The sequence below is a fragment of the Crassostrea angulata genome, chromosome 4 (assembly GCF_025612915.1).
Source record: "Crassostrea angulata isolate pt1a10 chromosome 4, ASM2561291v2, whole genome shotgun sequence".
NCBI classification, from domain to species: Eukaryota; Metazoa; Mollusca; class Bivalvia; order Ostreida; family Ostreidae; genus Magallana; species Magallana angulata.
Window position 1 is genome coordinate 49,591,374 of NC_069114.1, and position 12,845 is coordinate 49,604,218.

The 12,845-nt window shown below is 38.1% G+C and overlaps 1 protein-coding gene across 4 annotated transcripts; it reads right to left on the reverse strand.

The window, feature by feature from the left end:
* Window positions 1-663: 663 nt before the first annotated feature.
* Window positions 664-12,361, reverse strand: LOC128181704 (solute carrier family 23 member 1-like). 4 transcript variants are annotated; one of them, XR_008243350.1, is made up of 13 exons: window positions 12,193-12,361; window positions 5,226-5,414; window positions 4,989-5,146; window positions 4,707-4,801; window positions 4,518-4,594; window positions 3,413-3,594; window positions 2,881-3,001; window positions 2,597-2,759; window positions 2,255-2,508; window positions 1,858-2,131; window positions 1,663-1,758; window positions 1,193-1,582; window positions 664-921 (listed from the first exon to the last, which is right to left on the reverse strand). XR_008243350.1 is itself a non-coding variant. In XM_052850195.1 (13 exons), the coding sequence occupies exons 1-13, from the start codon at window positions 7,980-7,982 to the stop codon at window positions 908-910; spliced, it is 1,959 nt and encodes a 652-aa protein (XP_052706155.1). In that variant the 5' UTR covers window positions 7,983-8,148; the 3' UTR covers window positions 664-907. The 4 variants fall into 4 exon arrangements, 1 of the variants encoding a protein (XP_052706155.1); XR_008243349.1 differs by lacking the exon at window positions 12,193-12,361 and adding an exon at window positions 7,860-8,142; XM_052850195.1 differs by lacking the exon at window positions 12,193-12,361 and adding an exon at window positions 7,860-8,148 and having other exon boundaries at window positions 1,370-1,582.
* Window positions 12,362-12,845: the final 484 nt, after the last annotated feature.

Sequence of the window (12,845 nt, forward strand, 5' to 3'; positions counted from 1 at the left end):
TAATAATCTGTGCTAGTTTCAATGTATTATGTCTATTTATATTGTTCATGCATTGTTTTCTGTGTTACCAATAAAGTTGGTAGTTTTGTGTTTAGACTTATATATGTTTCATTGGTCCAACGGTCCTTATTTCATTAGGTGAATTCGATCGAGTTCTGACACCCCCATCCCCTTGAAAAGGATTAAATGGAAATTCACATATCATTATAAACATATGTGCATTTAATTTCAAGTATTCCAATAGATCGTCAAACTTTACAAAATGGTTGTAGGTTCATGATGACCCTGTATGAAACGGAATATATGATCACGTGATTAGTGTCCTATATCGTCAGTCTGGTCACTGGTGGCGGGTCTTTACCTCATTCCAACCCCCAACCTCCCTGCCGTTTGACAAAACCGGTATGTTTGATCATACATGCATGTATGTATGTGAGCGATCGGCCAGTTATTGCTATATCTTGGGTTATCCACCCGAGTTGTATTCCTTGGACTAGTCACAATATGTTGTTGTTATTCCGGGCCGATATATCGTCTTTAAGATGCTATCAACTTCCGTAATAAACGTACGATTGCCTGGGCCTCTTCAATTTACTTGAGTAAAACGCGATGCAATTTCTCCATACTGGCAACCTTTTTCCGCCATACCAATACAATGCCATATAAAAAGGAATTCCTTTATTTTAAATATAAATTTCAATTGCGCTCATAACAAATTAACCAAGAAGCGCTAAGAAAACTGTGAACTATAGCCAGCAGAGCTATTACCGCAGTCATAGCAATGCCAACTGGAAAACACTGCTTATATTGCTGAATAAGTAACACTATATTCTTTATTTATTGATGATACAATTGATGCATGAGTTGAATACAGGTATAACAGACATGTACTAGTATGTTGCTGCCATCAAAAGACGTCATCTGAAAAAGAAAGAGATAAAAATTTCAACTATCAATGTAATTTTTCACTAAAGCATAATACCGATTTCATCTGGACGCATCCAGTGACAAGAGATCACAAGGAGAGATGGGGAGCTACAAGCGAGAGAGTGCCAGGGACAGAGATCAGGAGTGAAGTAGCTGCAATATTGTAGCCCTCTCCGATTTCTTTTTATCTGACGTTTTCTGAAGATGACTACGTTATTGCAGCTAGGAGAGAAGGGAAGAGGCACGTGACAGCTTCGTGACTTACATATGCGTGTTTCGGACACTACTGAGTTTCATTCTCACACCAGTGTGCTTGGTTGTGTATGAAAATTGAAAACAGGTTTAAATCACCTTAACAATCAATAGCAAGGTTCTAAACAATTGTAAAAGTTAAATAAATGAAATCTTTATCAACGCCCAGTGGGAATTGCGTGTACTAAACTTTTTCTCCTTCCTAGGTCCACCGACAGATGGCGCTCCGGGACGGGTTTCTTGGGATTGGGCATGAATGGGATGTAGGTCATAAAGCTAGCATTGGTGACGCGCGCCGGGAGCCAGGGTTTGTAGACCTCGAACCCCTCCTGGTAGTTTCCCGAGGACACGGCCTCCTCGTCTACCGTCTGCCAGGCCGTTATCCCGCGCTCCTCGGGGGTACCTGTAATGTGTGGATTTACAGTCTTATACATGCATACATAGGATACAAGACTAAATAAGTGTTAAAACTGGAGCAAGTACCTGGTACGGTGTTGTCAAGGAAACAGGAAAGTATGGCACCCACCATGTTTGGGTTTCCTAGTAACATTTTCAGTACATCATCTACATCCGGATATCCTATATACAAAGACATTAGGGGTTTTATTTTGCTTAAACTTGACATGTACAACAAAATCACCGAATGTTTTAGTTCCATATCATATAATCAGATAATACCTGTATCCACCGTATTAGGATATCGCTCAATCCAGTGTGGCAGCATCAAGCCAACCAGCAGAGAGGTTCCGATGATGGCAGAGTTCCGAGTAGACGAGAGATCCACTGACTGGAGATTGGAGAGAACTACCCCATTAAACATTCCGAACATGATGATGAGAGCGCCACCGAGCACGGGGTGGGGGATGGTGATGAACACGGCCGAAAATTTACCAATAATTCCAAACAGGATGTAAACCAAGGACACGCACACAAACACGTGTCTGCTGGCGACCTGTGGGGTGATCGTTAAAGAAAAGGTAGTAAATAAAGTAAATACGGTCAATTTAAATTAGCCGATTGTTAATGAAAGGGTTACATTCAAGGTCATAACTTGAGCTGCATGTTCTTTATTTACTTTAGTCAAACCAATAGCGCCGATGTTCCCTCCGTATGTCGTAGTACCATGCCCACAACCAACGGCTCCAGACAGCGTGGTACACAGGCCCTCCACAGCTATCCCACGATTCACTGCGTGTGCAGGAGGAGGCGGGACACGGCACGTGGTGGCGCATGCGTAGTAATCTCCGATGGAGTCCAGAATGGAGACAATGGTGGCAATAAAGAACCCCACAAAAGCACTGATGCTGAATCGAATCAGGCCAAACTGTCCTAGATAAAATACTCTTTTAAAATAAGCAACCATTTGGTAATGAGTTTTACTAAAGGATAGAATGATTAAAATACATATGATAAAAACCTGGGTAAGGGAACTGAAACCACTTGGCGTTTTTGATGACGTAGTTTCTGGTATCCGTTCTGGCATAATACAGTTTGTCGTTGACTGACGTAGCGCTGTCAAACACTCCGCACTCTGTCAGAACGAGGCTGAAGATCCAGCCAACCACAATGGCGATCAGAATCTGTTTTTAAAAACACTTGAGTTACATTTAGAGCTTAAAAATATCTCCAAAATACTACAAACGAGACATTCCCGGAAACAAGACAACTTGTGAGACCCAGTACTGAAAGAAAGGAACTTACAGCAAACACCTGATGCAGAGGATATCTGATCACGTGACAAGATTTTTTCCTGGTCCATACAGGGATGGGCATGTTGTGTTTGGACAGGTACAGGGACAGGATGATGGCGATAGCACAGGTCCTGCAATTCAAGTCAACTAACCTAAGTACATCATGTATACTGGTCCGCGTTTGTGGTGTCACAAGTTATAATTGCTTATTGCTTGTGTATATGATACAATCGGAGACCGTACGATGAACATGGTGGATGATAAGCATATATCCACTGGTTTAGCCATTGTGTTGTGTAGAAACATGTATATACATTGAAGTCATGGCCACGTGTAAATTAAATACAAATGAGGAAATGAGGATCAGTAACGTCTTGCTCTTTTTATATACAAATGCCAAAAATATATCTTATCATTGTAATTTAGAATAACAAGTCTATACATTATAATTTTTTATGAACTAGAAATTAGAGAGAATTAATTATTGTCACGTTTTGATAAATATAAATAAACAAAGCAAAATAATTAGTGACTATACAAACATGGACGAGATTCCCCAGTGAACTTGCGCGAACTTTGTGACGGATGTGACCATGTATATTCCGATCAACAGAATTGTGGGTACTATGGTGACCGGTCCAATGAAGCGCAGCAGGACCCCGACCAATCCAGTGGCGCCGACCACAAAGTGGATCACCCCGGCCAGCATCAGACTGCCCTGTAACTGTAGCCCAGAAACTGCTTTATGTATCATAAACATCAGTGTATTACTTTTTATAGCATTACATGGTTAAAACTGCATCAGACTTCTCTGTAACGGCTCAGCTGGAATACTGCTAAATCGAACACTCCCAGAGTTAAAAGTGTATATGTGCAGGTATTGTTTACAACAGGCAGTGATATATTAGGAGAAAAATAATTAGCAAAAAACGACTCATTTATGATTAGAATTACACCAGCATTTGTGTCAATGAATTGTGTGTAATTTTTCATCCATCAGACTATTTAACAAACATATTCTTTGTAAATACATAAGATTTGTTTAATTAAATAGACATCGTTTAAATTAATTTTTTGTTTGTAAGTAAAGGCCCTATTACACCAGGTTGCTTTTCCACAGAGTTATCACAGCATTGTAAAATTTCTGGAAGCGACCGAGGCATTTCTATGTAGCCCACGCGGGGTGCGACTGCGCTCCTAAAGAATTTTACTTGCATGGCGATTGACAGTGCTTAGACTGAGCGCCCATTACGTGCGAGGAGTTTTCACCTCTGTCATAGTGTTGAATACACTTACTTGCGTGCACAAGACTTTTTGTGACGCAGTGACGTCAAATCCAAAAGGACTCCTGGAATTCTCCATGCAAGCGCAATGGCGGCCACAGTGACCCCAATTGGTTTTACATCATGCTCCTCAGAACACAGATTCACGGCGCGTACTTTGTGCATGCTTAAAGTACGCGCCGTCGAATGTTGTTTTAGGTAACTCTACCGCGACTAACGAAGATGCCGCTGTGTTGTTGCGCAGCTGTAAGAGACTCTATTGCATGCACCTTGGTGTTCTGCTCAATTCATGGGCGCAGCATGTACTTTAAGGACGCAGCCAAGGTGTAACAGGGGTTAAAAGGGTTACTGGTATTGTTCTTACTGTTTGTATATGATAAATAATGACGTCATCGTTACTGGTGTAGATAAGTTCTGTCGAGTTGGAAGTGGTGTTGAAATCTGAAAGCATAAAAAAATCTGTCGTAAAGACCAAAAAACACAAGATGTCGTTAAGACGAAGAGAGTAGATCTACGAGTAAAATTGTGATAAAGTGGTGGTCATTGTACTAACATGTAGTTGTCATGTTGCATCTGTCCTTGTCAATGGCTGCCATGGCAACCAGTGGTGCCACATAGTCCGGTGTAGCTCCTTGGTACAGAGGTAATCTGTATGTCAGAATGCAGGGATTATATCAATTATTAGAGTTCGAATATTATTTATTGTGTGGTGCCACATAGTCAGCTGTAGCTCCTTGGTACAGCGGTAATCTGTAAAAATTCATCACAATAACAGAATGCACTCTCTATATGAAGTATTTGTTGAAAAGAAGAGTATTGTGTCATGGATAACAACCTTACGCCTATGGTAACCATGAGGAGCGTAGTAATCCCATTCATGAACAATGTGGAGCTCAGCAACCTCGACTTAAAGTCCTCGTCATGTTCTGCGCATGCGTAGTCAGCAACTAACAAGGATACTGCCAACGACGTTGAGAGAGACAATAGCGCTTGCTGAAATAACGGACCATCATCATTAAATTAGGCATATTATTGTTATAATACAAAGATTTTTCACTAATTGTTAACTTACTTGCATGGCAAAGAACAGCGTGAGATGGATGGGCGTGGCCTCACTGATTTTGTAGATCAGTGGGTTGTCCTCCATCTCGATTTTGGGGTCATCGTCTGGAGTCTTCTTTGTAGAGCCCTCTGAGGTCTGGTCAGTACAGCAATAAGGCTTAAATCCTCCATTATACTGCTGGTCGTTTTCTTCTGGGCTCTAGGTAAGACAATGTGAAATTAATACATCATTACAAATGTACAGAGTCTATACTTTTCTAAACAAAGGTAAACCAGAAAGGTTGAATTATTATTACAATTACTGAACTTTTTGAAACTATGTTGATGTTCGATTTGACGGACCATTGCATGTCTGTCGTTATGACGTCATAATCTTTTATCTTTTTGACACACTTTATTAGCTCAACTTAGACTCAATTTAGCTTTAAACACTGTGTCAGATAATTATGCCAGTGCCAATGTGGCACTTTTGCACCCGTCTAATGTGCATATATCGAAAAATTTAAATATGCCATATGATAGACCATTGCTGAAAGAGTTTACAACCACCTTTGTTAGCGTTGTATCTCACCTGTCAGGTGGGTTGAAGTTTTACATAGGAATATATAGAGTAAATTTTTATAAAAATCTTCTTCTCAGAAACTAATCAGCCAGGAAAGCTGCAACTTGTGCCGAAGCATCTTCAGGTAGTGTAGATTCCAAGTTGTGAAAATCATGATCCCTGGGGGTAGGGTGGGGCACAATGGAGGGTCAAAGTTTTACATAGGAATATATAGAGTAAATATTTAAAATTCTTCATATCAGAAACTAATCAGCCAGGAAAGCTTATTTTTTTTTAAATCTTCTCAAAAACTAATCAGTCAGGAAAGCTGAAGCTTGTGTGGAAGCATCCTCAGGTAGTGTAGATTCCAAGTTGTGAAAATCATGACCTTGGGGGTCAGGTTGGGGCCACAATGGGGGTCGAAGTTTTACATAGGAATATATAGAGTAAATATTTAAAATTCTTCATATCAGAAACTAATCAGCCAGGAAAGCTTATTTTTTTTAAATCTTCTCAAAAACTAATCAGTCAGGAAAGCTGAAGCTTGTGTGGAAGCATCCTCAGGTAGTGTAGATTCCAAGTTGTGAAAATCATGACCTTGGGGGTCAGGTTGGGGCCACAATGGGGGTCGAGGTTTTACATAGGAATATATAGAGTTAATATTTAAAATTCTTCATATCAGAAACTAATCAGCCAGGAAAGCTGAAACTTGTGTGGAAGTATCCTCAGGTAGTGTAGATTCAAAGTTGTGAAAATCATGATCCCTGTGGGTAGGATGGGGCCACATTAGTGGGGTGTTTAAGTTTTACATAGGAATATATAGAGTAAATCTTTAAAAATCTTCTTCTCAGAAACTAATCAGCCAGATGATTCTTTATAATTGTTAAGACTTTGGCTCCAGGACAATTTTTCGGCTTCACAAGAAGGTTCGGAGTTTAATGTAGCTTTATATCCCATATATAAACAATTGTTAAGGATCTTTTTGAGAACTGAAATACTCAACATGTGATATGACTATAAAATCATCCTGTTAGAAAAGGGACTAATGATGATAAACATAAGAATATCCAGGGGGGAAAATGGATTTTATTTATACAGGATCAACATGTATTATTGTACATTGTCCAGATTGTTTGTATTACGACTCCATTAAGCTGATTTTATTATACCTATTGTTTCTCAGGTGAGCGATGTGGCCCATGGGCCTCTTGTTTGAAGTCTTGTCAGTATGGACAAGCAATGCGGATACCTGTAATTAATTATAGACGCCTTGACACTGGCATATGTTGTATGTAAACAAGACGGCATCGTCTGGTCTACACGACTATCAACTTTGTCAATTGAAGTGTCCAACAGGATCTGTACATTTAATTTCGAGATTCAGAAGCGAAATGTCTATGAAATATTTTCCATCCCTTTGATTGCCCTTTTTTAAAATGATGTCTACAATTTAAAACGATCACGCTATATACCGTGTCTCAATTTATGTACATGGTAATATGAGATATACCTGTTATCAAGTAAAAGTACCAACCGGTTAAAGGACCTATTAATAACGGGTTTTTTGTAGAGGGGTGAAAGGGTCAACCATCAGCTTTAGAATTGTACGAGGGGTTGGTTTTTGTTGACATCTTATCAGATCTCTATAAGATCAGTGTTCATATACAATTTTTAAGACACAGCGCTGCCGTTGGACTGAAGGAAGATCCTGCAGTGCGTGACACAGTTTTTCAAACTTTGTAATGCTTAATTAAACGTGTCCTAGTTAATATGCAAAATATTATAAATACTACTACAGCCAGCTGATTGCCGCTCGTCGGCAATAAAGAGGCAAGTGTAGATTCGTAGCTGGTTATAACTTTAAAATGTAGATGTAAATAGAATACTTATAAAAGTATATATAAGTCCATTCATCTCCCGCAATTGTCATCAAGTACCGTATACGTAAAAATTCCCGACCAAATAAAAGCAACAAAATCTCAACAATGAAAGCGGCCTCTTTGGGCATTTTCCTCAACGTTTACGTATACACATTCAAATTTATACACAGTTTTAATATAAGCGGACAGTGGTTGAATTGTTCGCCATCATGGAAATTCCTACCTGATTCCGTGGTACCGGGTCTTCCAGAAAGCCCGGATTACTGGATGCGTTCACACACTCGTGGTCAGGCCCGGGGGTGGGCGTAAACCTAAGAGGAATCACCGTCGCGTGTGCAGGCTCCATGTCTGTGCGTGGAACTGGGGGTCCGCACCAGTCCTCCGATCCAATGTGTGCCTCTCAACGCTCTGGTAATTTGACGGGTTTCAATAAACCTTAATGCCGTTTATTATTCCTTTTTCTTTATTTTTTTCTTGTTTTGTTGACGCTCCCAAAAAGTTTTATTTTATTTACTTGCACAAGCTGGTGTCCTATTACTCAACCACTGCAGAAAATAGTTAATTATTTTGTTTACGTAATGCAAACGTTGACACACAACGCATATCCCTTCTTATTGACGCTTTATCATAAAAATAAAATCAAAATTTGAACACTTGTTATTTGAATTTAAATCGAATATATTATTACAATTCTTCCAAAAGTATTGAGGAGAATTGTAAAAGAGCTCATATACCCCACGCTCGTATATTTTATGACAAATATGCAAGTAACTGATCGGACTTAATGAAAATCCAATAGACTATTTAATCTCACAAGAAAAGGATATTTTGTTCCATTGAGTGAAAAACAATATATATAGTGTGAATATAGCGTCAGGATACTTTTTGTAGTAAATTATTTTTTAAAACGTCAAGAAGACAGGAAAAAAGTCGGCATACGGTGACTCTACGTACATGTACCTCGCGCTCTAAATAATATGCTGTCTTCAGAAGTAATATTTTGTATTGAAATTTTCAGCTCTGAATTTCAACAGGGTACTGACGTTTCGGTGTAATATTTTTGTCACTTTACGCCGAGTTTTTATGACTTTTGGATCAACCCTCGTATAATTTGCCACCTAACGATACATTTGATTCAACTTAGATCTTACATAGTTCATTGATATCGTTTGGAGTAAGTGGTTTTGTATAAATATTGCGCAGTGGAATCATTCAACGAAACTAGGAATATTATAGATTGATATATATTATTAATTAAGTTTTTGCTCTTGTTAAAAAGTATATTGTTAACGTTATTTGTAGACAGATAAAATTGGATTATCATTCGTACAACCGTTAAATATGGTGTTGCAGATAAAAATTATAGTATACTGATCGTTAATTAAAGTTAACGAATCCTTAACTATAGTCTACGAACCGTAAACTATAGTTAACTATAAACTATTGATAACTATAGTTTAGCGTCCGTAAACGATATTAACGCCGTTAACCTAAAAAAAAACCCACACATCTGTAACATATTTAAATCGACCATCTACATGTTTGTTTCAGAAAACAACCATTGGCTATTGCAAAACATGAATTATCTGATAAATATAGTTTCACTATTTTGAAACTATGATTGACAACTTTTAACTATATTTAACGAATGTAAATTATAGTTTACAGATATCAACAAAATCTATTGTTGACGTTATTGTATTTGCAGACAAATAAACTTAGATTATCATACTTTAACATGTATAGTTTACAACCGTAAAATATAGTTTTACAGATGTTAACTATAGTTAACGAATGAACCTAATTTATAAAATGTGAAACTATGTTTAGCTCATTTTTCGGAATTTGGCGTGCCATATACCTTTCCTCTTTTTAGGTCACCTGAGTCACTCAGGTGACCTATTGCAATTGGTCTTCGTCCGTCGTCGTGCGTCTGTGCGTCGTGCGTTAACAATTTTACATTTTTAACTTCTTCTTGAAAACTACCAGGCCAATCGTTACCATTTTTTATGTGAAGCATCTCTATGGTACGAAGAATCTAAATTGTGAAATTCATGGCTCTACCACCCTTGGAGTGCCACGGGCGGGGCCAAATGCCAAAAAAGCCAAATTTTCAAAAATCTTCTTCTCTACTCACACGCATGTGAGGAAAAAACCGGTTGCATGGTTATGATGTCCATGAAGCCCTCTAACAAAATTGTGAAATTTATGGCCCCAGGGTCAGGGGTTCTGGCTTTAGGATGGGGCCAATATGGCCATATAGTAAAAATGTATTAAATCTTAGAAAATCTTCTTTTTTACTACCATATATATTTTTTAAAAACTAAATGCATGATAATGATGTCCATGAAGCCCTCTACCTAAATTGTGAAATTTATGACCCCTGGGTCAGGGGTTCAGGATCTAGGGTGGAGCAAATATGGCCAAAGAGTAAAAATGTATTAAATCTTAGAAAATCTTCTTCTCTACTCCCATACATGTATATATTTGTTAAAAACTAAATGCATGATTATGATGTCTATGAGGCCCTCTATCATAATTGTGAAATTCATGACCCCTGGGTCAGGGGTTCAGGCTCTGGGGTGGGGCCAATGTGGCCAAATAGTAAAAATGTATTAAATCTTAGAAAATCTTCTTCTCTACTCCCATATATATTTGTTAAAAACTAAATGCATGGTTATGATGTCCATGAGACCCTCTACCAAAATTGTAAAATACATGACCCCTATGTTAGGTGTTCAGGCTCTAGGGTGGGGCCAATATGGCCATATAGTAAAACTGTTTTAAATCTTAAAAATCTTCTTCTCTACTCCCACACATGTGAGCAAAAAACTGAATACATGGTTATGATGTCCATGAGGGCCTCTACTAAAATTGTAAAATACATGACCCCTTTGTTAGGTGTTCAGGCTCTAGGGTGGGGCCAGTATGGCCATATAGTAAAACTGTTTTAAATCTTTAAAAATCTTTTTCTCTACTCCCATCCATGTGAGCAAAAAACTGAATACATGGTTATGATGTCCATGAGGGCCTCTACTAAAATTATGAAATTCATGACCCCTTTGTTAGGTGTTCAGGCTCTAGGGTGGGGCCAATATGGCCATATAGTAAAACTGTTTTAAATCTTTAAAAATCTTCTTTTCTACTCCCACACATGTGGGCAAAAAACTGAATACATGGTTATGATATCAACAATCTCCTTTACCTAAATTGTGAAATTCATGGCCCCTTGGTCAGGGGTTCAGGACATGAAAGGGGGGGGGGGCGCAATATGGCAATATAGTGTTAATGCATATAATGTTTAACAATTTTCTTCTCTATTCTCACACACCTGTATTAAAAAAATGACTAATAATTATGTTTACTAGGAAGACCTCTACTGAAATTTAATTTTCATGTCCCCTCAAGGATGGGTTTTGACTCTAGGACAGGGCCAAAATGGATGTATAGATGTTTATGCATATAACGTTAAAAATTATATTCTTTACTCCCACACACCTGAAAGGAAAACTGAATTCATGATTTTGTAGACCAGATCTTAGTTTTTCAACAAAATTATAGGTTTCACAGTTCTTTTTGAAATGTGGTCGTCATTACAAATTTATAATTTTTCTACTCCAGTATGAAACCTAATTAATTAGATGCATATATGAGGCTCCGTGACAAGTTTGTGTATGGGATGCATGCTACTCAGGTGACCGTTAAGGCCAGTTGGCCTCTTGTTATATGCAAAGACTCAATGGGGTGTTCTACATTAATCGTTTATTTTTTGTTAATTTTTAGAAATCTAAAATGGAACATGTGTACATGACTTTAAAGGAATTTCTATCAAAAAAGTCAACTACCCCGCGGGGAAAGGAGGGGGGGGGGGGGGGGTCTTGTCCCCAAGCACCTCTGAATGTACCCGGTTTCGTTGTCTATATAATAATATAAGTTATAACTTGGGAGGCCTTGAATATTCCAGGCCCTTGTGGATTCCATCAAAAATAGCAGTTGCGTAATAACGGCAGCGCTGACAGGGTGGGACGTTACTGACGTCGTCGTGCGGCGTGTGAGCAGACAGTTTACCGCCCGCCTTTATCAACCCATTCACATGAAAGAGAACTCCCATCCTATTGAGATTCCATATTTGACGACGTTACATTCATTATGGTCATCAGGTGAGCAAACAAACCTAGCCCCACATTGACCATCATGATTAACGCAATGCCATTGAACAACTTGCATTGCATATATTGCATAATTATATCGTTTAAATCATCTGGACGTCGTCATGTATCTCAAACTTTTAGGACAACGTTGTCATCTTTCTTCACATGTGCAGAACTTATTCACAAGATGCAACGTTTTTACCTTGTTATGTACATGTATATCCTTTTTTCACTCTTTTACACAAAATCAATATCCGTCAATTTTTTGAAGGCCTTTAAAGGAAAATCGGGGAATGTAAACCGATAAATATTTCAGTATCAAAGCATGGGTCTCTGTGGAATGTCGATTGTATATGTTATAGAAATTCGTGTTGTTTTAATGATTAAAATAACATGCAAAATTACCTTGGCAACAGCCGGAATGAAAACAGTTTCCTCCTCAGAAGAGGACATTTCCACTGAGCACGTGATTTCAGTTTTGATCGTATCTCTTTTTCTCTCATTAAAACACAAAGTAGTACTTTATCTCAACACGTGGAAGGCCTGTTGTTATTGAAAACTAGCTCTCTCCTTATCAGTTGGGGACAACATGACTGTCCCCGCCGGCAAATTGCCTCTCAGATTACATATTTATTTAATAATTACAATATGAACGTTCATGTACCAACAAACATCTGCTACAATAGCACGAGATCATATACATGTACAATATTGCAAAAAGCCATTGGTGGGAACTTGTCAATTATTGTTTAAGATAAAACCAATTTAAATTAATTTTATTTATATGTCAATCAATGAAGTAACCTTCAACTGTCTAAGATAGTAAATTATATAGACATAGGAACTTGCGCTTGTTTTGCAAAGTTAAACTAATGGAATAAAGATTAATTCTTTATTCCATTAGTCTAACTTTGCAATAAAGATTAATTCTTTGAGTATTATGAGTACGTGATAATTTTGGTCTGGGTGTGGTCAAATCCAATAGAGCCCGAAGGGCTTTATGATAGATTTGATCACACCCTGACCGAAATTATCACTTCATAATATTCAAAGGCTGA

Coding starts and splice junctions, on each gene's coding strand:
- LOC128181704 (XM_052850195.1), bottom strand. CDS start 7,982: ATGGAGCCTGCACACGCGACGGTGATTCCTCTTAGGTTTACGCCCACC. Junction 2,509..2,596: donor GTTTCAGTTCCCTTACCCAG/GTTTTTATCATA, acceptor TATTTTATCTAG/GACAGTTTGGCCTGATTCGA. Junction 1,583..1,662: donor CCTTGACAACACCGTACCAG/GTACTTGCTCCA, acceptor CACACATTACAG/GTACCCCCGAGGAGCGCGGG.